The 24,194-nt window shown below is 45.3% G+C and overlaps 1 protein-coding gene and 1 pseudogene across 3 annotated transcripts in view; both read right to left on the bottom strand.

The window, feature by feature from the left end:
* LOC100345461 (beta-galactosidase-1-like protein 2) overlaps positions 1–8,641 on the bottom strand; it is a 43,869-nt gene extending 35,228 nt beyond the window's left edge. For 2 of the 3 annotated variants that reach the window (XM_051834498.2, XM_070048418.1), the window contains exon 1: positions 8,463–8,640. In XM_051834498.2, coding sequence (XP_051690458.2) covers positions 8,463–8,548 — 86 coding nt within the window. In that variant the 5' untranslated portion in view covers positions 8,549–8,640. Of the gene's footprint in view, positions 1–8,462 lie in introns of all 3 variants that reach the window. The other variant, XM_051834500.2, reaches the window with a different exon arrangement.
* Positions 8,642–20,921: 12,280 nt separating this feature from the next.
* Positions 20,922–23,294, bottom strand: LOC100345718 (septin-7-like; annotated as a pseudogene).
* Between the last annotated feature and the right edge of the window lie 900 nt (positions 23,295–24,194).

Raw genomic sequence — 24,194 nt, 5'->3', positions numbered from 1 at the left:
CATGCAGATCCTGGGAAGCAGCAGAGATGATTCAAGCAGTTGGCCCCTGCTACCCACGTGGGAAACCTAGATTAAGTTCCCAGCTACCAAGCTTCAGTTTAGCCCAGTCTCAGCTGTGGCAAGCAGGCAAGCTGTGGGAAGTAAAGTAGCTAATGGGAGTCTCTATCTCTCTCTCTCTCCCTCATAAAAAAAAAAAGAAAAAAAAATCCTTCTCAGTGTTTATCAAGAAACATGAAATAAACAGCACAACAAAGCTAGCTGTTACCAAATTCTGGAGGACTCAACTGTTTCCTTCCTGAAAATGTTCTGGGAGGGTACTTGACAAGTTGTCAATATATTAATGAAAGGGATGAATTCCCTGGGAAAATGAGGATGATAAATACTAGGTTTCTGCAAGGAATTCACTGTGAGAAAATGAGATGATACAAGTCAGAGCTTCATAAATGACAATGTACCACGCAAATGCTTATTAACACTAATAATTATCATTAATACTAATTTCCTGAGTAATTAACTCAGTAATCATAAAAGAAAAGCAATGTGGTTGGTTCAAAGAGAGACGTGAGTCCTAATATGAGCTTGTTGCAAGCGGCTAAGCAAACTCTGAGGAAGCCCAGTATGTCTTTGCTTTTTCCACTGAACTACTCTTTCATGATGAAACCAGGGCACCTGCCTTCTTTCAAGCTGGGACACATCTCAACATTTTCTTCTGGAATTTCTGTTGCTTTTGCATCCTGGCTTCATTTTAGGCCAAGTGACTTTTTAGTCCTAGGAAAAACTGGACAGTGGGCCACGGCCACTGCCCATCTGTGCTCAGGTCAGTCTGCTCAGTCATGCTCTGTTGATCCACTTGGAAGGGGGGTGGGGGACATGTTCATAGCCTAAGGTGAGATTTCTAGAAGGCTCCTGTGTCAGGATTTCTGACAGGCCCTCATGTCAGAAAGATACCCTCTGTTTGTCATAACATACCTCTTATGTCATAACATACCCTCTATACCCTGTCCCTGCCAACCTGGTTTTGGCAAATGGAAATGACTATGCACTCTTTATGTTGTGGGCTGCAAAAGCTATGACACAAAAATAGCTTATCATGGAAATATGATGCAGAGGACATAGGTCCTGAGTTCTACCATATCCTCTGGTGTGGAACTCCCATCAGATTGTGCCGGTGAGGGAGCAGGGGGAGGAGGAAGGCTTTTTATACTTTATTCTTGGTCTCTGAGGTACTTCATGAGGACAAAGAGTACAGGACAGGCTCCAGCAGGCAGGATGGTCCTGGGCATGGTAGAAATGCTGGTGGATGTGTGTGAATTGAAACAGGTGAATAAGCATGACAGGTTACAAACTTTTTCACTAGGAATGGGCCAACACATTGACTCACAAGTCTCAGACAGAGTCTTGCAGAATGACTGGGGTGAGAGGAAAATTAGATCTAGTCACCTCTTTGAATACCAGAGAGCATCCCTCCCTATGTCGGTATTGATCCTGTAACCCTCAACAAGGCTGGGAGGCCTCACCTGGGTCACAGTCCCCTCCTACAGTCATCTAGGCTCCCACTCTGGGTCTGACCAGGACACAGCAGAAACAGTGTCAAGAGCTTGTGGAGTCTGATGACATTCAGCATAGACCAGGCAACAGTTCACGATCCGAGGTTGGCCAAGAATATGGACAAGTTGGGTGCCTGGGACAGGAATCTGTACCAACAGTCATTCAATGGCCAGAACATAAGTCCTTGTTGGCCCTAAGAGTTGCCTAATTTGGTTCTATATATAACATGTACGTGCTTAAATGAGGGCTCCAAATTCAATTTCTCAGGTGTACAGTGATCCCACTAAGATCTCAGCAGAGGTGTATCAGCTGAATCCTGGTCCAGAGCATCATATTAAGATGCCAAGCAAGAAAACAGTCATCTCTTCACTCACCCAAGTGGCCATGCCAGAGACCATGATTTAGATGGTGGGTGTGTCAAACTTACTAAAAGACACAACCACACATTTCTTCACATGGATTGAAATGATAGTTTCTATTGGCTCCCATGAGGTCCAACTTCCTGGACATCCTGCTCCCCTAATTATTTGGGACTATTTCTGTTCTGCCAGTCTTCAGTTCTGTTCTCTCTTCCCCTCAGCAGAAGAATCTGAGGGCCTAGGGAAATATTTACTCTTTGGCGACAGCCAATGCCCTTGGACCAATCTCTGGTCCCCAAAAAGTTCAACCCTATGGAAATGGAATTCAGTCTCTGGCCCAGCTACCTAGATATGCACTCTGGTCTGTGCCCAGTGCTTTGGGCTCATGTTTTACCAGGAGAAGCATAAAACAGTCCCAGAGGATTTGAGCCATCCATTCACAAAGCAATCACTGTGATTTTGCAGAGGCCACAGCAAAAGGTCTCACAGCACTCCAATGGTCTTTGCATCTCTCATCTCCCTCTGAAGGCTCCCAGATGAGCCAGGAACTGGCACAACACTCAGGCTCCTGCAAGTAAAGCCAGATAGCTGCCGACGTGAGCCAGGGTCAACACTGGGGGCTCTGAGGGACACATTTCCTAAACGATGTTGGAAGTATGTAAAAGAAGTAGAGTTTACTATATCAATACATTGAGGCTCCTCACTAGTACTCAACCACAAAACAACAACAAAAGAGCCTTCATGTTATATGACACTGTGCTCTTGAGAAAATTTTCCATTGATAACTTCACTAATCAAAAAAGCATGGTCTCAGCTAGAGAGAAGTGAAAACTCCATTAGATAACTCAGAAGGACTCTACTCAATAATACGCTTCTGATCTTGGGAGAACTTACAGTCTAAATGAATTGGTCTCATGAAACAGGGGAAATATAACTTTAATAATCCATCACACAGGACATATCTAGAAAAATATATAAAAGATGGGATTAATCTTACAAGACACAACGAGCATATTTTACTACTGACACAAGCACAATTTCTGACTTCAGACAGTACAGTTAAGCTCAGGTCCTTCTTAACAGGTTCAGCAGAAATAGTATGTGCCACTTTGGAAAAGTCTATCAAGATCTAAAATGAATGTTTATTTTGTTTTTAAAGATTTATTTATTTATTTTAAGGCAGAGCTATGGAGAGAAGGAGAGAAAGAGACAAAGAGATATACATCTTCCATCTGCTGATTTACTCCCCAAAAGGCCAAAACAGTGGGAGCTGGTCCCAGACAAAGCCAGGAGCTAGGAATTCTATCCTGGTCTCCTATGTGGGTGTCAGGGGCCCAAGTGCTTGGGCATAATTCTACTGCCTTCCCAGGTGCATTGCAGGGAACTAGGATGGAAACAGAGCATCCAGAATCAAACGGTGCTCCAATATGGGAGGCTGGCATTGCAGGCAATAGCTTAGCTCACTATACCACAACACCGGCTCCTAAAACGGATATTTCTTATGGTCAACAATTTACTTATAGAAATTCAAGGGTATTTCACAGAGCTCATGGAAAAATGAAATTAAAAAATAATTTTAGGGGGTGGATATTTAGCCTACAAGTTAAGATGCAGTTAAGATGTCACATCCCAAATTGAGGTAACTGAGTTCTATCCCAGCTCCAATTTCTGACTTCAGCTTCCTGGAAGCCGTGGTGACAACTCAAGTCACTGGAGACCTGAAATGAGTTCCTGGCTCCTGGCTTTGATGTAGTCCAGCCCCAACCATGGCAGGCATTTGGGGTATGAGCCAGATGATGGAAGATCCCCCTTTGTCTCTCTTTGTGTCTATTTCTCTCCCTCTCAAATAAATACATAGAAATAAATTAATAAAATAATTAAAGATAAGTTTATTTTGATGGAAAAAATATTTGAAGTCTACTGATAGTTTTTTCATAATACACATTTTCCATGAACTTGTTCAAAAGCTCCCATATTCTTGAATTTCAGAATTTTTTGTATCAAAATAAACTTATCTTTTAATCTCATCTTCCAAAAACTGTTTGAAGAACTCTCACAGATCCGAGATATTCACTGTAATTTTGTTTACAGTAGCTAAAATAATTGCCAACAATCAATGCCCATCAAGAGAGGGCTGTATAAATAAATGATGTGGATAATGGACAAATGGGAAAATATATATGGCTATCTCCTTGGAACGCATAGAAAGCCTCTAAAAGAAGGCATTAAAGCAATGACCTCTGGTTGGTGGGAGTGCTTAAGGGCTAGAGGTGGAGTCTTTTTAACTGTATTTCTCCTTATACTTGGAATACTTCACATTTTCATATTTTACCTACTCAAAAACAAAAAACAAACCTGTAAGGAAAACCACACTTTGTTCTTGAAAATAGACCTCCGCTCCAAGTGTTTCACTAGTGTCTGAGCCCAGAAGCAGTGAGAATAGCTAAGAGTCTCTTAAGAAATATTTGGTTGGTTACCATTAGTCTCAAAAAAACCATAGCTGTCCTTCTGTCCCAGGAGTCCCACATAAAGAGAGCTCTTTTTCAGCAGGGCCATTAACATTCAGGGTGACAGATTAAACAAAAGCTGAAACTAAGTGGAGAGAAAGCAGCCAGCTCCCCTACACCTAAAGAATCCTGTTTCTGCAGGGGGTTGGGAGACAAGAGAGCAGAGGGGACGCCTGCACTCCAGAGTCTTTTCCAAATACTAAGTGTTCTGAAAACTCTCTCCAAGCTCCAGTACAGAGCATCTGTGGAGACATAGTGAAACTCTGCATCATTTCATTAACAACTAAGTGCTTTTATTTCACCTGCTACTTCCTTGACTCAAGGTGGGAAGAACCCTTTGGATAACCTGCTGATATTTCTGCTTTTAAGTCTACATAGCTCTTGCCCTCCAGTCTTCTGGGTGTCTCAGTCCCTTAAACCACAAATACACCAATAATGTCAAGGCCGCAAGACAACTCTGACCTCGTCTAGTTGTTGGCTAGCTTGGTCCCCTGTAAGAATCCAGTGCCAACTGCCTCCCTAGGGCAAGGTGGCTCAGACATACCACCTGTTCCTGACTATAAGCCACTGTCCAGGTGGCTTATACAGATGATTACCTGCTGAATGAGACACTTCCTGGATGCTGAAAACTTCTCTAGGAGGAGATGAAAGAGAGCATTCAAAGAGTTTGAACATTCCAGGGGATGTGGCCTCAAGCAGAGTAGAACAGACAAAGCTCATAAAATCAATGACCTCACAGAAGCTCAGGAAGAAACAATTTGTCCATGTACACTTGGAGGACAGAACTAATCATGACTAAGATCAAAGCAAGTGGCCTGCATTGCTAAATTATCCACCTTTCATGGGTTCTCCTCTTCTTTCCTACAGGAAGAACTTAGAATTTGGAATCCAGGAGTTGTAGTGCAGGAATAGTGAGGGAGGCAGAGATGAAAAAGAAATGGACTTATCTTTTAGGAGAATAATGCTCGATGCCCAAGATGGTTTTCCTCTTTCCCAACCTTTGCCAGCTAAAATTCCAGGAATGAAAGATGCAAGCTGATTGGATTGTAATTTACTGATTAAGATGTAATTATAATTTATTAATGTAAGTGTTAAAGAAAAATAATCATAGTGGAAACCATGCCTTGATAGTATCAAGCAGGCAAGAAACAAAGGAGAAGGAAGCATAGAAGGGAGGAAGGGAAGTACTATAATGTTCTTAAAATTACATATATGAAATAATGAAATCTGTTTTATTTATATAAATAAAAAGGAGAGAAGAAAATATTTGTACAGAAATATCAAGCAGGCATTCTTCTGTTCACAGAGAGAAAGGAGGAAACAGGAGGAAAGGCAACTGGCTCAAAGGCAGGGGTCATATTGATACACCCATTACAGATCTCAGAATACATGCTCATTGAAAGAACCCAAGGCCTCAATAGGCTCAATAGGCTAATCCTCCGCCTGTGGCACCGGCACACCAGGTTCTAGTCCTGGTCGGGGCACCGGATTCTGTCCCGGTTGCTCCTCTTCCTGTCCAGCTCTCTGCTATGGCCCGGGAGTGCAGTGGAGGATGGCCCAAGTCCTTGGGCCCTGCACCTGCAAGGGAGACCAGGAGAAGCACCTGGCTCCTGGCTACAGATCAGCGCGGTGTGCCGGCTGCAGCGGCCATTGGGGGGTAAACCAACGGAAAAAGGAAGACCTTTCTCTCTGTCTCTCTCTCACTGTCCACTCTGCCTGTCAAAAAAATAAAATAAAATAAAATAAAGAACCCAAGCAGAAAAGTACAGCACATTAGGTCACATTTCTATAAAACTCCAGAACATGAAAACCAGTAGAGGGAGGCAGACAGTAACAGATCCTTGGTTGCTTGGGACTGGGGGAGCAAAGTTGGAGGGGGGAATGGAAGGAGGGGTGACAAAGGAATACAAAATAGTTTGAAACCCTACCCCAAATCAACCTGGTCCTCCAATTTCTTAGGGAGGATGCCATCATAGAACTATAATTGAAAATGAACAAGCCCAAGAAATATTTCACAGAAAAAAAGAAAAGCTACTGGCAAACACTTTCCCCTCTAGCTATCCTCCATACACTATCTCCTGGGGTGCAGGGATAGGGCAGATCATGACAGCTTGGCTCCACAAAGCTGGGAGCTGAGCGGCCAGGTTGCATGGGACCTGTATTTCACTTGTCACATCAACATTCCCCAACCAACAGCTGGGGAAGGCCTTAAGTCCCACTTAGTTAATGACCCACTCAAAGCTGGAGTAAAGTAGAAGTGGAGAGACAAAAGAGCATGTTCTCCCTCCAGCCTCCAGAGTCGTTAAAACAACTCACCATCATTGGTGTCCCACCCCAGTGGGCCAGAAGAAACTTGGCAAAAAGCAGCCATAAGGGTGATGCAATCAAAAGGATATTAATATATATATGTAAATCCTAAGAGAAGGCCCTGAACTTGGTTCAGAGTTCTTTGGCCTATCTCTTACTTGCCAAGAAAGAAAGTGTAGCAGGAAAACAATGACTTTCCCAAGCATTTAAACTATTTCCATAGTCTTGGGTCACAATTATTTTTTCTCTGTCGTCATTGGTAGACACTCCACTGACCCCAGGCTGACTCCTGGGGTCATACACCTGCATGGGTACATAGTTAACTCCTCTGTGAGAGGCAAAGCCTCTTCAGTTACGTTAGCTGCCTGATCCTCGTCCCCACCAACAGATAACAAACACTTGGCCTCTGTCACCTTTTCCTGGAGACTATGAGGGAGTACTCCCTGGTCCAGCTACACGCCCGGGGTCCCACCCCTTCTAGTGACCAGTCTGATCTCCTGCACAGGCTGCTATGTTTCTGCCCACCAACTGCTTGCCTTGCTCTCTGGAGCCCAGGCTCCCTGCTACTCTGCGGTATGCAGGAGGCGTCTGCTGCCTCTGCTGGGGGTTGCATCAGCCTGGTACCGGGAAGAAAGCTGAGCGTCCCATGAGAACCAGGACCAATCTTCAAAGAACAATGGGTTCGAGGTTACGGGACAAGGTGGGGAAAATCTTGGGAGCAAGTTATTTTGGACCTCAGAGTGGTAAGAAAACAATTTTCTTCTCCCAAATCAATGTTATGCTATCCTCACCACTGCAGAAACAAAGTCAGGATGTGAGTCTTGAGAAGGTGTAAATGTAAATATGTGTTTTCCTGGCAGAAAAAAAAAAAAAAAAAAACAACCAACAACAAAAACAACCTGCTCCCGGGGGCAGTCCAGAGACACTCAGGGAGAGCATGGAGGGAGCAAGAGAAGGCCAAAGCTGAGGGGTGGTGCGCCTGACACCAACTCCAAGGGCTCAGCCTTCCGCCCCTCAGCCCTGTTCAGAGCCAAACCGTGGGGCACCGTGCAGCTGCTCCAGCGCCACCAGAGGTTTTGAATATGGAAACTGCCAGGCATGGGCCGGACTGACGGTCAGGGCTGGGCATTCCTATAAATAGACACAGTTCAGAGAAATCCTGGGGTAGCGCACCCAGGAAACTTTTACACAGACAGGGTAACTCTTTCACTGAACCCAGCCACTTGCCATAAACATTCTGTCAAACGGGAGCGCAGGACGGTGAACGCGGGGAAGCCGAGAGGGCCCATGGGGCGCTGCAAACAAATGAGGTCTCGGAGGCCCATGGAGCAGCGTGCGTGTGGCCACGCGGGACGGGCCAAAGCCACCACAGCCCTGAGCGCTGGAGCGCTGGCCACCGGGCTCAGGACAAGAGCAGAAAGGGCCGGCGGGGCGTCAGTGAGGATGTCAGGGTTCGGCCAGGTCACTCCTGGGGCGCCCAGGAGGCGCAGAGCGCGGCATCACAGGTGCGGGCAAGGACCGGGAATCTGAGGGGCTCGGAGGGCGGTCCGTGGTGCCACCGGGAGGCCGGCTGCCGAGACAGGAGCAGAGCGCCCGGAGGCACAGAGGGATTCCAGGGCGCCGGGAGACCGGCGCTGTTCCCGTGGGAACTCGAGACTCGCCGATGGCGGGAGGCGAGACCTGAGGTGTGAGTGCCGGGGTGCGCGGAGTCCCTCAGGCGCTGGGCGGGGCTCTTTCTCACCTGCGCAGCACCAAGAAGCTCAGGATGACCAGCAGCAGAAGTCCAAGTGTGCGTCCCGGCTTCCGCCGGAGGCTCCACGTGGTCATCGCGCGTTCGCGGCCAGCACAGACACGGATTCCCACTCCAGTCAGCGCTCCGCCGCGCGCTCGAGTGGCGGCGCGGGGGCGGGGCCGCGCGGCGGTAACCACGGCAACCGAGCCGCCGGCCGCCGGCCCGCTGAGACCCATTGGCTGCGGCTCGCGGCCACGCCCCCCGCGGCGCAGGTCCCGCGCAGTCGGGGCGGGGCCGCGTCTCTGGGCGGGGCGGAGGGTGTGAGCTCGGGAGCAGGCGGCGGTCTCCCGGGCCTGCCTACCTGCGAGTCTCACAGCGGTGCGCAGGGGTGCTTTCCTGCCGGCGAGGGTGAGGTGCGGGCAGGTGTGAAATGAGCTGTGGAGTAGAGTCACCCCCACAGCGCTGCCTCAGGAAGCCTGTATTAAAGGCGCTGGCTTGCAGAAGCCAAGGGCAAAATCTTTTTAAAAAAGACTCTAAAAGAAGAATAACAAAAAGCTTGAAGTAATAATTCATGATGATGTGAAGCGCAGTACGCTGCAGAATTTCTGTTAGACATATTTAGAGCGTAGTAGGGTTTTGTGAAAAATTGGGGGGGAGGAGTTAAGGGGAGAGAAAAGTACATTTTCTGCCTAGGCGTTCCACAGGTTTCACGCTGGTCCTGACAGTCATGTCAACTTTTTCTGTTAAAAAGATCCGGATGAAAGCATAACCTTTCAAGAAGGGGTGGCTGATTCTGCCATTAGGAGCAAGTCCCACAGGACTTTAGGCAACTTAGGGTTTCTAGTCACCACAAATACATTTCCTCCCAAGAACAAAATGCAGATTTTACTGAACGAAACTTCAAGGGAGGCAAATATTTTTTCAGAGCATCAGGTTTTCAGAATATCTTCTCCATTGCATGTTTTAAATCCATTCCCTACAAGGTGCGTAGTTTTTTTTTGTTTTGTTTTGTTTTTTTTTTTTTTTTTTTTTTTTTTTTTAAGATTTATTTATCGGGGCCAGCGCTGTGGCACAGTGGGTTAAAGCCCTGGCCTAAAGCGCCGGCGTACGATATGGGCGCCAGTTCTGGTCCTGGCTGCTCCTCTTCTGATCCAGCTCTCTGCTATGGCCTGGGAAAGCAGTAGAAGATGGCCCAAGTGCTTGGGCCCCTATACCTATATGGGAGACCTGGAAGAAGCTTCTGGCTCCTGGCTTCAGATCAGCACAGCTCCGGCCATTGTGGCCAATTGAGGAGTGAACCAGAGGATGGAAGACCTCTCTCTCTCTCTGTCTCTACCTCTCCCTGTAACTCTGACTTTCAACTAAATAAAATAAATCTTTACAAAAAAAGATTCCATCTACTGGCCCACTCCCCAAATGGCCACAATGGCCTGAGCTGCACCTATCTGGAGCCAGGGGCTTCTTCTCAGGAGCCCAAGGACTTGGGCCACAGCAGAGAGCTGGATCAGAAGTGGAGCAGCCAGTCTGGAACCCTCACCCATATAGGATGCCAGCACTGCAGGTGGTCGCTTTACCTGCCACACCACAGCACCAGCCCCAAGGTGCATAGTTTTAACTTGTAAGCCTGACAGAAATGGAATGATATTTTAGATTTTAGAACCAAGACTCCCATGAAGGGCCCTTTTTCTAACATCAAGCAAATTTAGTTAAGTAGCAAAAGGTGAACAGAGGCAAGACAAACACAAAAACAGAATTAGACAATCAAGGAGTTCTGAGAACAGGGCCAGAGGAGTCCCTAGGAGCAGGTGGAGAGAACAGCAGTTTCCCCAGAACACCCTCCTCAAATTCAGTACTTCTTCCTCCATTTTTTTAAAAGCACATAATTGCTGGCCGGCGACGCAGCTCACTAGGCTAATCCTCCGCCTGGTGGCGCCGGCACACCGGGTTCTAGTCCCGGTCGGGGTGCCGGATTCTGTCCCGGTTGCCCCTCTTCCAGGCCAGCTCTCTGCTATGGCCGGGGAGTGCAGTGGAGGATGGCCCAGGTCCTTGGGCCCTGCACCCCATGGGAGACCAGGAGAAGCACCTGACTCCTGCCTTCGGATCAGCGCAGCGCGCCGGCCGCGGCAGCCATTGGAGGGTGAACCAACGGCAAAAGGAAGACCTTTCTCTCTGTCTCTCTCTCTCACTGTCCACTCTGCCTGTCAAAAACAAAAACAAAACAAAACAAAACAAAAGCACATAATTGCTCAGTGGTTAAGACTGTGATAAAATCACTTTGTCTTGATTGGGATTCTGTAAGCCATGGGGAAAAAAATGTCAAAACCCAGCCACTTTGCTATGTGGAGGACCATGTGCCACAGACATCCATGGAATCTTTTGCCCTTTGGTTCTTGCCATTTTGCTGAGAAGTAGCAGATTCTCCTAGACATCAGGTTGTTCTCAAGTTGTTTCAACAATACCTGCATCTCTGTTTTTTTTCCAGACATTGATAAAAATTCATTAACAGGTCATACAAACCCTTAACTCCTTAGCCTGCCCCTGTTCCCTTGTCTTCATTCATGTGAGAAGTGTGTCCCTAACTCATTGCTGACAAAACATCACCCTTACCTTCCTGGGGAGCCCTGAACTGTGGACAGGCCCTGCTGTCAGTTTCAGGACAATTTCACCAGACTGCTGAGATGGGTTTTCCTGAGGGTCTGAGACTCCTGTTAATAAAAATATTAGCAAGTTACTCCTTCTTTCAATGTCTCTTTTCCAAAATGTTTCATGATTTTGAAGTAGAAAATGAAAATGTTTAAATCTCTGGGAACCAAAGCTGCGGTTATTAACTGGCATGAGTGCAGTGTAAACAAGTGGCCCAGCAAGGTGCCAGAGTTGGTACCGAATCCTCAGTACTCTGGAATCATCCTCAGTACTCTGGAATCATAATCTTTTCAGGCCGTGTTCCTGGTGGCAAGGGTTCAGAAGATGTAAGACATTCTTTAGAAACAAAATAGATTTGTACTGGTATCTTCAGTCCACTGATTAGTTCCTTCTTTGACAATTCTTATGTTCCACATTGTCTATGTGTCCACAGACAGTTCACAGGAGGCTGAGAGCTGCAATCGTTCTGAATCTGTATGGTGGCACCATACAAGTAAAATAACCATATCAAACTGATGTCATTTGCTGTTTACTCTCTTATTTTTTTTTTAACAGATACAAGTTCCTGGATTACTTATTCATTCATTCCAACTTATTTTTGAGGTCATTGTATTAATATCTTTTCAGTGAAATACAGCTATATCTGAGTTTTAGGAAAATATTTGGCAAAAATCTCTTAACATCATGAAAATAAGATGGAAACTTTGGTTTCTATGGCAGCACAGCTACCTAGGCCCCTGACCTGAGATGTAGCACCTTCCCTACCACCTTTCCTTACAGACACACATGCATGGACAGCTTGAGTGAAGTCCAGTTATGATGTCAACTTAAGAACAGCAATTGGCCGGCGCCGCGGCTCACTAGGCTAATCCTCCGCCTAGCGGCGCCGGCACACCGGGTTCTAGTCCCGGTCGGGGCGCCGGATTCTGTCCCGGTTGCCCCTCTTCCAGGCCAGCCCTCTGCTGTGGCCAGGGAGTGCAGTGGAGGATGGCCCAGGTGCTTGGGCCCTGCACCCCATGGGAGACCAGGAAAAGCACCTGGCTCCTGGCTCCTGCCATCGGATCAGTGTGCTGCGCCGGCCGCAGCGCGCCGGCCGCGGCGGCCATTGGAGGGTGAACCAACGGCAAAGGAAGACCTTTCTCTCTGTCTCTCTCTCTCACTGTCCACTCTGCCTGTCAAAAAAAAAAAAAAAAAAAAAAAAAAAAAAAAAAAAAAAAGAACAGCAATTAAGACCAACTGAGGGTATGTTCAACCCCAGACAAAAAAGAAAATAGAAAGTCCCAGGATGGAGATTTTAGCCTTGGAATAAGAACAAAAAGGTGGAGGTAAGTGTGGTGGCATCAGGTTAAGCCTCTGCTTTTGGGACATTTCTTAGCTCCTCTACTTGGGATCCAGCTTCCTGCTAATGCATCTAGAGAGACAGCAGATTCGATATTCCAAAAACATCACTTTTCAGCCTTAGTATGTGGAAGACACACTACTCAAAGGTCTAAATCATTAAAAATAATTTTTAGTGACTGTGTACTATATGCAGAACACTCTTAGTGAACAAAACAGGCCAAGATCCCTTCCGTTTGAAACATATCCTAGCAGGGGAAGAAAGACAAGAAAAATTAACACAATGAATCAATGAAGTGTACAGCTTGTTCAAAGGCAATAAACCTCATAGCAAAATGTAAAAGGAGGTTCAGGAAGGAGGACTGAGGTGGTTGAGGTCTCTGTGGGAAGATGTTCGTTTGACTGAAGATCTGAAAGGTGGGAGTTAGTTGTGCATGCTCTCATCTGGAGAGTTACCCGAGCAGACAGGACAGTTAGTACTAAGGCACTCAGGCAGCAATATGACTGAGCATAGCAGGAAAGGCAAAGATCAGTGTGGGAGGAGAAGGGTCATGGTGAGAAGGCAGATGAGGTCTGAGAGACCCAGGTTCTGGTCATGGAAGCCTGGAAGAGGGAAGCTTTGACTCTGAGTGAAATGGGCGCCCCTTCAGGGTTTGCACATAGCATTGATTAGAAGGCTCACTCTATCTGCTGTGTTGAGAGCCTCCAGGAGTGGAAGAATGGAGGCCAGGTAAGAGGCCATTTCAGTAATCACAGGAGAGATGATGTGGTCTCAGACAGGGAGGCCAGCAACGCAGATCATGAGAAGTGTTGGGTTTCTGGAATGACAAGGAGACTTCACAAGGCCCAAGTTAAATGTACATTATCATGGCTGGCGCCATGGCTCAATAGACTAATCCTCCGCCTGCGGCGCCAGCACACCAGGTTCTAGTCCCGGTCGGGGCGCCGGATTCTGTCCCGGTTGCCTCTCTTCCAGGCCAGCTCTCTGCTGTGGCCAGGGAGTGCAGTGGAGGATGGCCCAAGTGCTTGGGCCCTGCACCCCATGGGAGACCAGGAGAAGCACCTGGCTCCTGCCATCGGATCAGCGCGGCGCTGGCCGCGGCGGCCATTGGAGGGTGAACCAACGGGAAAGGAAGACCTTTCTCTCTCTCTCTCTCTCACTGTCCACTCTGCCTTTCAAAAAAAAAATGTACATTATCTTTTAGTTCCATCTTTCCTGGATTTTTTTGAAGTATCCTCCTATTTGGAACATAGACACAAGAGGACTGTTGTTGGCGGGGTGAAAGAAATAAAGAGGATTCAAGACTGTCTCCAACACATAGGAGCCGATAAGTGGAATAAGTGGAGTTGCCATTAGCTAAGATGGGAAAGGCTGTGAGGAGCAATGGATTTGTAGAAGAGTATTAGGGACTTGGGTTGGCTTGTTGAGTTTGGAATATCTAGAGACATCCAAACACAGGCTGTTGAATACAGAGATGTGATAGTTAGGAAAAAGGTCTAGAATGGGGATATAAATTTAGAAGTTGACAGGTAGTTGGGACAGTAGTCCTCTCTGTGTATTCACAATTTCTCTTTATGTGGTTTCAGTTATCCCCAGACAACTATAGTCTGAAAATATTAAATGGACCATTTTGGAAATAAATAATTCATAGGTTTCACTTTAAATGTTTTAGCTTTTCTCAAGATAGGGTGAAAGAGGGGGAGGGGGAGAGAGATGAGAGAGAAAAGAGAGAGAGTGAGAGAGAGAGAGAGCGCGCGCGTGAGCTCTCATCCACTAGTTCACTCTGTAAGTGTCTGCAACATCTGGGGCTGTGCATGAGACAGATGCCAGCAATTTAATCTGGGTTTCCTGCCTGGGCAGCAGGGACCTAAATACTTGAGTCATTGCCTCCTAGGATCTGCATCAGCAGGAATCCAGAATCAAGGGTGGAGTGAGAGCTCAAACTCAAGCACTCTGATATGGGATGTGAGCATCCCAGTGGCATCACAATCACCAGGCCAAATGCCAACCCTCCTGAGTTTTAAACTGTGTGCCATTCTGAGTAGCATAATGAAATCTTACACTGTCTCTGTCATCCCCTTTGTCCAGCACACAATAGAACAGATATTGTGAGGGAGAGAAAGAGACCACAATCACATAACTTTTATTGCAGTATATTGTTAACTGCTTCCTGTGTCTAAATTATAAATTAATCTTTATATACATATGTATGTATGTATAGAAAAAGTCATGATACGTATATGGTTCAGTAGGATCCTCTGGGTGTCTTGGATCATAGCCCCTGCAGATGGGGGAGGGGGTTGCGGCTATTGAATTTCAGTGCAGGAACCTATATGAATCACCAATTGACTAAGCACAGAGAAAGAGGAGCAAGGATAAGCGTTAGTGTAGCTAACACTGAAAAGAGGAACTAGCTGTCTAGTTGGACAAGAAGGAGCAGCAGTGGAGGGGGGACTCTGAAACTGGGGTGTCTGCACAGTGACTGTGGAGGAGGCAGTGATTAGCTGTGTCAAGTGTTGTTGCTGCCACATCAAGTTAAAGAGAGACTGAGAAATCACCAATGGATTTGGTGTGTGACGGGTATCAGTGAACCAGACTCAGGCAGTTTTGGTGACAGTGGGGTCATGGAGCTGGGAAATCTGACTGGAACAGGTTTAGCAAGAAATACTGCAGAGGAATCTAAGGCATGGCATATAGGTAAGTCATTCAAGGACACATGTGAGAAAGGAGAACACGTGTGTGGGGTGGTAGCTGAGACAAGAGGAAATGTGGTCTAAAGCAGTGGTTCTCTATTCTTCCTACTTAGATGAAGGAACTACAGCATCAGTGTGGGCTGATAGTCTTGATCAGTAAAGAGGGAAAATTAGTGAGGCAGGAGAATCAGTGGAGGATTTCTGGAGCTAGACCCTCGAGTAGTGACGTGGAAGGGAACTGCTCACCCCTGAAAGCTACACGTTATGGAGAGGCTTACGGGATTGTTTAAGGCATCATTGGATTTTCAGTCCTGTGGTGGTCACTGAAAGGTTTTGCTAATATATGAATATTCACTTTTAATTTAAGTACCCATGGGAGATGAGACATGAAGTGAATATCGAAATTCGACTGATAGTATTGATGGTAAAATAAAGCAATAAATAATGCTAATGAATAAAATTATTAATGTCCAAAAACAATTACTAAGAACTTTCAAATGTCTAAGCACATAACAAAATAGATTCTCACCTATGTCTAAATATTAAGAGTTCAATAGTTTTATAAGTCTAGAAAGAATATGTGAGCCAACAAATACATAATTTTAAACACAATATATATGCTATTAGTTATATAAACATATATTATTCAGTATATGCATTTTAAAATAGAAATAACTAGACACATTAGTAAAGATTACGTTATGTCACAATTTTTATCACTTTGGAAATATACCAAATATCATTTTGATGTAGACCATTCATAACAATAAACAAGACACCATTTATAAATTGAACTTAACTTTATTATTTAATTTTCTTTACTCTTTGAAGAAAAAGTTTTCTTTTGGAATTCTTCCCATCTAAAATTTCAGGAAAAAGAAAATCTATAAAACTATATGCAGCTTCCTCTATGAAAACCATCTGAGTCTAGATAGAATAAAGGATAACAAATGAAGAGAGATCAAAGTATTGCACAAAAAATAGGCACACTTTGTTTCATTAATGAAACATCGAAGAACAGATCTACAATAACAGAGTAAGAAGAAAATTTCTTATAACTTTTGGTATATGACAGTTAAATAAAAAATTCTGAGAACCACTGCTACATCCTGCTGTTTTCAGAAGTGAAATAAACTGCTGAGGACATTTAAGATCTTCCTAAGTTATGAGTCCCAGCTGCAAACTACCTTCTGCAAAACATGTTATTAAAGTCCATTTTGAATTATATTTTGCTGTGCTCTTAATGATATTATTCAATATCTATATTTTGAATATCAGATACAAATAGAAATTGTCTTAAAGTTTGACAACATGGTGGGCTAGTAATTAATTTCACTAAGCCTCTTCTTCCTTATTTTGTTCCCAAAAATATCAAGTCTAGCATGACAAACTAAGAAATATTTATAGGGTCCAGCACTGTGGCACTGAAGCTGTTGTTTGTGATGCTGGCATCCCATATTGGAGTGCCAGTTTGAGTCCCAGCTCCCTGCACCTGAGAAAGCACTCAAAGATGGCCCAAGCCCTTTCGTCCATGACATCTATGTGGAAGACCCAGACAGAGTTGCTGGGTTCAGCATGGCTCAACCCAGGAAGTTATGGCCTTTTGAGGAGTCAACCTGTAGATAGAAGAACATCTCTCTCTCTCTCTCTCTCTCTCTCTCTCTCTCTCTCTCTCCCCCTGCTTTCTCTCTCCTTCCCTCCCTCCATCCTTCACTTTCATATAAATAAATGAAACCTTAAAAAAAGAAAAAAAATCATAAAATGGCAATTAGCATATAAAGGTGCCATGCAAAACCGGCTGTGGAATTATACATGTGGAGTGCTTTATTCAGGGCCCAGTTCTGTATCCTTAAAGTGGTAGCAGCACCAGTATAAGCAAGAACTCTTTAAGAAAAAACAAATTTCACAGCATATAAGAGAGTTTGAAACTCTCCTGTCTCTTTATGTAAGAAGTTCAGAAAGCTTGGATGGCAATTAATACATTCCTTTTTAAAAAGCATCAGTAAAGAGCATTTTAACACTTTAGTTTGTAGACAATAGCAACATAGAGGCCTTGCAAGGAATTAATGGTTTATTTGCTTCAATCTGCTGAGCAAGTAAACACATTGATGTGCCTTCAGAGGATAGGGTACTTTCCATGACACCCACTTAACGACATGGCCATCCTTTCATGTAAATAAAAGTCGAGAGCCCATGGCTTTTCAGAGACAATTTTTATTCTCTTCAGGTCCAGTCTATTACTCTATTGCTGTATCTTTAGAGTATATGATTAAGAGAACACATTTTAAATGAATGCAGATTGAAACTATAAAGGGATTGCAGCTCGCCTCCACTACAATGGCTGTAACCAAAAATATATAAAAATACAAGTGCTGGTGAGGGTACAGAGACCTTGCATAAATCATGTCTTGTCAGAGACTACAGATGATGCATCGTTCAATCTGAACTGTAACATGTAGTCATCCTCAACAAAACTACTCAGTCTATAATTCCTCTCTTACTCTATAATTTCTTTTTTTTTAAAAAAAGGTTTATTTATTTGAAAGTCAGAGTTACACACAGAGAGAAGGAGAGGCAGAGAGAGAGAGATAAAGAGAGAGAGAGAGGTCTTCCATCTGCTGGTTCACTCCCCAGTTGACCACAACAGCTGGAGCTGCGCTGATCTGAAGCCAGGAGCCAGGAGCTTCCTCCGGGTCTCCCACAAGGGTGCAGGGGCCCAAGGACTTGGGCCATCTTATACTGCTTTCCCAAGCCATATCAGAGAGCTAGATCGGAAGTGGAGCAGCCGGGACTCAAACTGGCGCCCATGGGATGCTGGCACTGCAGGCGGCTGCTTAACCCACTACGCCACAGCGCAGGCTCCTTACTCTTTAATTTCTAAGCATTCATAAATTAGAGGCTAGAGCTCTAGAGAATAAAGATTTATGAAAGAATCTACATTACAGAATTCTCACTCAGTAACACAGTCATGCAGCTCAGGCAGGAATAAAAAATAATCTGACCCCTTTGTCTTCATTCCAAACAGGAGGCTCCTTCTTCCCTTTGGGCACCAAATTATTTGCTAAATTACTGATGCCATGAGAAATCATATTAAACAAGATGACAAGACTTTGTTACCATGCAAAGGATTTTTTTGTAGATCAAATACTAGGTTTTGGTTATGTTACTGGTCTCCAGTGGTGCCATTTGAGAATGGTTGGGTCACTGCTGCACTTGTGGCTAATATCATAAATATCTGCCAATGATTAGTAACAGCCTTGACTATACCCTGATAGCCAAGGAGTCAAGTCACAGAGGGCTCCATGCTGGCCTTTGCTGCATCTGAAAAAAAAGAACCACATTTCTCTTGCTTCTCTGACTGGACTTGACCCAACTCTTTTTCCTGTTATTTCATAACCTTGTTTATTAAGTGAATTTTTTATAATACAAACAAAAAATACAGAAATACAATATATAAATATAGCTAAATGCAGAATGGTGGCTTTTTTTTTCTCTTCAAGAGGCCATTTTCCCCATTTCTAGTCACATAAAGAGATTGTATGTAGGTAGAAGCAGGTTGGTCGTTAGCTTCACAATTTTAACTAGAAATGAGCTATAAAGGGGCCGGTACTGTGGCTTAGCAGGTGGGGCCACCGCCTGCATCCCATATGGGAGCCAGCTTGAGTCTCTGGTGTTCCACGTCCGATCCAGCTCTCTGCTATGGCCTGGGAAAGTGGTGGAAGATGGCCCAAGTGCTTAGGCCCCTGCACCCGCGTGGGAGACCCAGAAGACACTCTTGGCTCCTGGCTTCGGATTGGTGCAGCTCCGGCTGTTGCTGCCAATAGGGGAGTGAACCAGTGGATGGAAGACCTCCCTCCCTCTTTCTCTCTCTCTCTCTGCCTCTCTGTAACTCTGCCTTCCAAATAAATAAATAAATCTTTTTTTTTAAAGAAATGATCTATAAATGCATTTTCCTCCTGCTACTTACCATAAAGTGTAAAAAGGGAGCAAAAGGTAAGTTTCCCTGTTGGTTCCTACCATAAGAAAGATGTTACTTTCTATTTTACCAGGGCCAATACATGGAAAATATCTAAATTAAATGTCATTTCAGAAATGAAATGGTAATGAGATTCTGGCTAAAGAGGGCACTAAAGGAAAATAATATATATTCAAAGAATGCAAACAAGAAAGATTGTTATAAAAATGCTGTAGGTGTACTGAAAGCATATCTTTTCTTCTCCATGTGTATTTTAAACAATGGAAGTGACAAAAAACAGAGTCCACTGTGTTGGACTAAATTATGTTATTGTGTATGTTACACTGAATGGAACCTATATTATAATTGTTATAATATAATACAACCTATATTATAATTGCTATAGAGAAGCCTATATTATGGAAATTTATCCTCAATGAAAACTTTCCAGTGTCCTTTTATTTTGGAATATCCTGTAAACAATCAAATCACCAGAACACAATTGTAGAACAATAAGATATTCTTTTCCATTAAACTGAAGACATTTGTTTAATTTAAAAAAAGAAAAAAAAAACAAAGAAAAGGTACTTAGAGCCATTATTTTCTAAGTATATAGTATATAACACCCTAGACAGTACAGGGTGTCTTAATCTCCATCAAGATCAAAAACACAAAAATAGGCCGGCGCCCCGGCTCAACAGGCTAATCCTCCACCTAGCGGCACCAGCACACCAGGTTCTAGTCCCGGTCGGGGCGCCGGATTCTGTCCCGGTTGCCCCTCTTCCAGGCCAGCTCTCTGCTGTGGCCAGGCAGTGCAGTGGAGGATGGCCCAAGTGCTTGGGCCCTGCACCCCATGGGAGACCAGGAGAAGCACCTGGCTCCTGGCTACAGATCAGCACCGTGCGCCAGCTGCAGCGCGCTGGCCGCGGCGGCCATTGGAGGGTGAACCAACGGCAAAAGGAAGACCTTTCTCTCTGTCTCTCTTTCTCTCACTGTCCACTCTGCTTGTAAAAAAAAAAAAATCCCACACACAAAAATAATTTTTGTCATGCTGTTAAATCCATCATTATGGATAAAACTGGGGCAAATTGGTCAAACGGATCCAACAAACACTGATGTCCAAGCTGGCACATTGGCAACTAATACTCTCAATAGAGAGTTTAAAAGATCTTAACTTTCAGGGCTGGCACTGTGGCATGGCAGGTAAAGCCACCACTTGCAGTGCTGGCATCCCATGTGGGTGCCTATTCAAATCCCAGCTGCTCCACTTCCAATCTAGCTCTGCTATGGCCTGGGAAAGCAGTACAATATGGCTCAAGTCCTTGGGCCCCTGCACCTGCATGGGAGACCCAGAAGAAGCTCAAGCTCCTGGCTTCAGATCGGCCCAGCTCCGGCCGTGTGGCCAACTGGGGAGTGAACCAGCGGACAGAAGACCCCGCCCCCCCACCCCCACCCTTTCTCTGCCTCTCCTTCTCTCTCTCTGTAACTTTGACTTCCAAAAAAATAAATAAATATTTTTTTAAAATCTTACCTTTTGGGGCCAGAGCTGTGGAGTAGCAGGTAAAGCCGCCACCTGCAGTGGCAGCATCCCATATGGGCGCATGTTTGAGTCCCAGCTGCTCCACTTCCGATCCCACTCTCTGCTATGCCCTGGGAAAGCAGTAGAAGCTGGCCCAAGTCCTTGGGCCCCTGAACCCACATGGGAGACCCGGAAGAAGCTCCTGGCTCCTGGCTTTGGATTGGTGCAGCTCCAGCTGTTGTGGTCAACTGTGGAGTGAACCAGCGGATGGAAGAACTCTCTCTGTCTTGGCTTCTCCTTCTCTCTCTGTGTAACTCTTTCAAGTAAATAAATACATCTTAAAAAAAAAGATCTTACCTTTCTTCTTGTTCTTTTCCAAGGTTCTCGAAGAGTTCTATTGTTCTAAAACACATTGTTGAGCTTCCCAGTTTGCTTTCTCTTCCTCAGACTGAAGACGTTTTTCCTCTCATTCTTTGTGCTGTGCTTCCAAATGCTTTTTCATTTGTTCATGGCTCTGAATGAGCTCAGCATCAGAATCTTCCATGTTTTCAACTTTTTCTTTGACCTTCATTTTCAGATTCTTGCTCCATCTCCATCTCCACTTTCTTCACCTTAGCTACCAGCTCCCCTCCTTCTTTTTCCACTTGTGCCAGAGGGCTCTTAGTAAGCTGCCCTTTTTTCTTGTTATCAACCCCACTATAAGTCACAGCTGCCAGTTTTTTGCTTCTGTAGTTCCCATAGTGAATATAATTAGTAACATCTTTCAAGTCTTGCATGCATATTCTTATCAACATATTTCTTAGAATAGTAAAATCACAGTATTCACCATTTTCAATTTCTTTTTTTTTATTTTTTTTTTATTTTTTGACAGGCAGAGTGGACAGTGAGAGAGAGAGACAGAGAGAAAGGTCTTCCTTTGCCGTTGGTTCACCCTCCAACGGCCACCACAGCTGGCGTGCTGCGGCCAGCGCACTGCGCTGATCCGATGGCAGGAGCCAGGTACTTCTCCTGGTCTCCCATGGGGTGCAGGGCCCAAGCACGTGGGCCATCCTCCACTGCACTCCCTGGCCACACCAAACAGCTGGCCTGGAAGAGGGGCAACTGGGACAGAATCTGGCGCCCCGACCAGGACTAGAACCCTGTGTGCCGGCGCCGCAAGGCGGAGGATTAGCCTAGTGAGCCGCTGCGCCAGCCAACCATTTTCAATTTCAACAACACCCCAAAGATTGTACCTTCTCTGACTCTTCTGCCTTTAACTTCAATGATAGTATTGCTATGGATCACAGCAAGAGGTAAACAGTCCTTTATCATGTTTTTTAAAGATTTATTTTATTTATTTGAAAGACAGAGTATCAGAGAGAGGTAGAGACAGAGAGAGAGGTCTTCCATCTGCTGGTTCACTCCCCAGATGGCTGCAATGGCTGGAGCTGCGCCAATCCGAAGCCAGGAGCCAGCAGCTTCTTCCAGGTCTCCCGCTTGGGTATAGGGGCCCAAGGATTTGGGCCATCTTCTACTGCTATCCCAGGCCTTAGTAGAGAGCTGGATTGGAAGAGGAGCAGCTGGGACTAGAACCGGCGTCCATATGGGATGCCGGCACTTTAGGCCAGGGCTTTAACCCGCTGTGCCACAGCGCCGGCCCCAGTCCTTTATCTTTTTAACAAGTTTACTTTCTTCTTCATTATCTGTTTCTGGAAATTCATATGTTTCAATTTTATGTTCTTGGACTTCATTCTTTAAACTGTTGACATTGCTCTGGTGTGAGTGTGCTTTGGCAGTAAGTAGGATGATGTTTACTTTTTCGTTTCATAATTTCAATATCCAACAGCCTCAGTCCATGTCCTGAAGAAGCAATGAAGTATAAGCAGCACTGCACCCTGTTATCAGGCATCAGGCCTTTGTTCTCTCTCAAGATTCTGCATTTAGGTAGTCCTCAAATTTACTATCAATGTAGTTGATTGTGGGCTGCCAGCAATTACTGTTATCCACTGCGTCTCCAAATCCTGGGGTATCAACTATTGTGAGCAGCAACTGAACAGCACCTTCTTTGATTGAAACTGTGGATTGTGGGCTGGCGCTGTGGCATACCACGTAAAGCTGTCGCCTGTAGTGCCGGCATCCCAAATGGGCACCAGTTTGAGTCCCAGATGCTTTACTTCCAATCCAGCTTTCATCTATGGCCTGGGAAAGCAGTAGGAGATGATCCAAGTCCTTGGGCTCCTGCACCCACATGGGAAACATGGAAGAAAGCTCCTGGCTCCTGTCTTCAGATCAGTGCAGCTCCATGCATTGCAACCAACTGGGGAGTGAACCAGTGGATGGAAGATCTCTCTCTCTCTCTCTCTCTCTCTCTCTCTCTCTCTCCCTTTCTCTGTGCCTCTCCTTCTCTCTGTGTGTAACTCTTTCAAATAAATAAATAAATCTTTAAAAATAAACTGTGGGTTGTTCTACCTATACTTTTTAAAAAATTCTATGAGAAGGGCCTGGATACCCTGGAGAATACAAATCTGTAAGGAATAAGGAGTTGATTAATGTTGACTTTCCCAGTCTATATTCCAACCCCCTCTTCACTGATTTTCTGTATACTTGATTCGGGAGATTACAAATCCCATATAGCCTTCAAGTCCTTAGTTCCCATGGTGCTGCTGCTGACCCTCCCCTCCTCAGCAGCAGCAGATCTTCCACTGTGCAACATCCTTTCCCCACTCTGCGGCCAGCCCTCCAAAGCCACCTATGTCCAGTTCGCTGCATAGCCACCTGGCTTTGCTGTCCCACTGATGCAAGTGACAGCAGGTCGATTCCTCCAGTGGCTCTTGCCCTCCTTCACCACCTGCCTCCTGCAGCCCTCGAGGTAGAACTGGCCACTGACCAATAGGAGGCTGAGGGGGCCCTGGAACTGCTTTTCGAGCTGTGTGAGAATATGGACAATGTCGAAGACTTCTGCCAGCTGTCTGGTATGCACCTGCTGGCGGGCCAGTACCTGGAGGCAGGGCACCAGGCTGCGGTTGTGCACGGGGCAGCTCATTGCTACTTGCTGCCAGAACATGGCGGCCATCCAGGAGCAGGTGCTGGTCCTTGGTGTCCTTGCTGGCCCTTAGGCAAACTGCTATGGCTGCTCGACTGGGACTCTTGTTTCATGGTACGCATCAAGGCTCTCTTCGCCATCTCCAGGAGCAGGAGGCTGGGCTGTTGCAGTTCCTCCATGTGGACAGCTTCTCTGTGCTGATGTGGGCCATGTAGCAACAGGTGCAAAAGCTCAAGGTCAAGTTGTCATTCTTCCTGCAGAACCTGCTGGTGGGACACCCTGAGCGCAAAGGAACCCTGTGATCCATGGGGATGGTCCAGCAGGAATGTATGCAGAACTATACTGCTTTACAGTTAACAAACTTCATACATTTCACAATTATAACTTTAGGGTCATGGTAATTCTTCCCTCCATGCCCACCCTCCCACTCACACTCCCACCCCCTTCCTCTTCCCTCTCTTATTCTCACTCTTATTTTTAACTAAAAGCTATTTTTAATTTAGTTTATACAAATATAGTTAACTCTATGTTAAGAGCTCAATGATTAGTATGAAAGAAAAAAAGGGTAAG

This window comes from Oryctolagus cuniculus, chromosome 1 (genome assembly GCF_964237555.1).
Source record: "Oryctolagus cuniculus chromosome 1, mOryCun1.1, whole genome shotgun sequence".
Classification (NCBI taxonomy): Eukaryota; Metazoa; Chordata; class Mammalia; order Lagomorpha; family Leporidae; genus Oryctolagus; species Oryctolagus cuniculus.
Note: the sequence above shows the minus strand (reverse complement) of the source record. Positions and strands in the feature narration are given on the sequence as shown.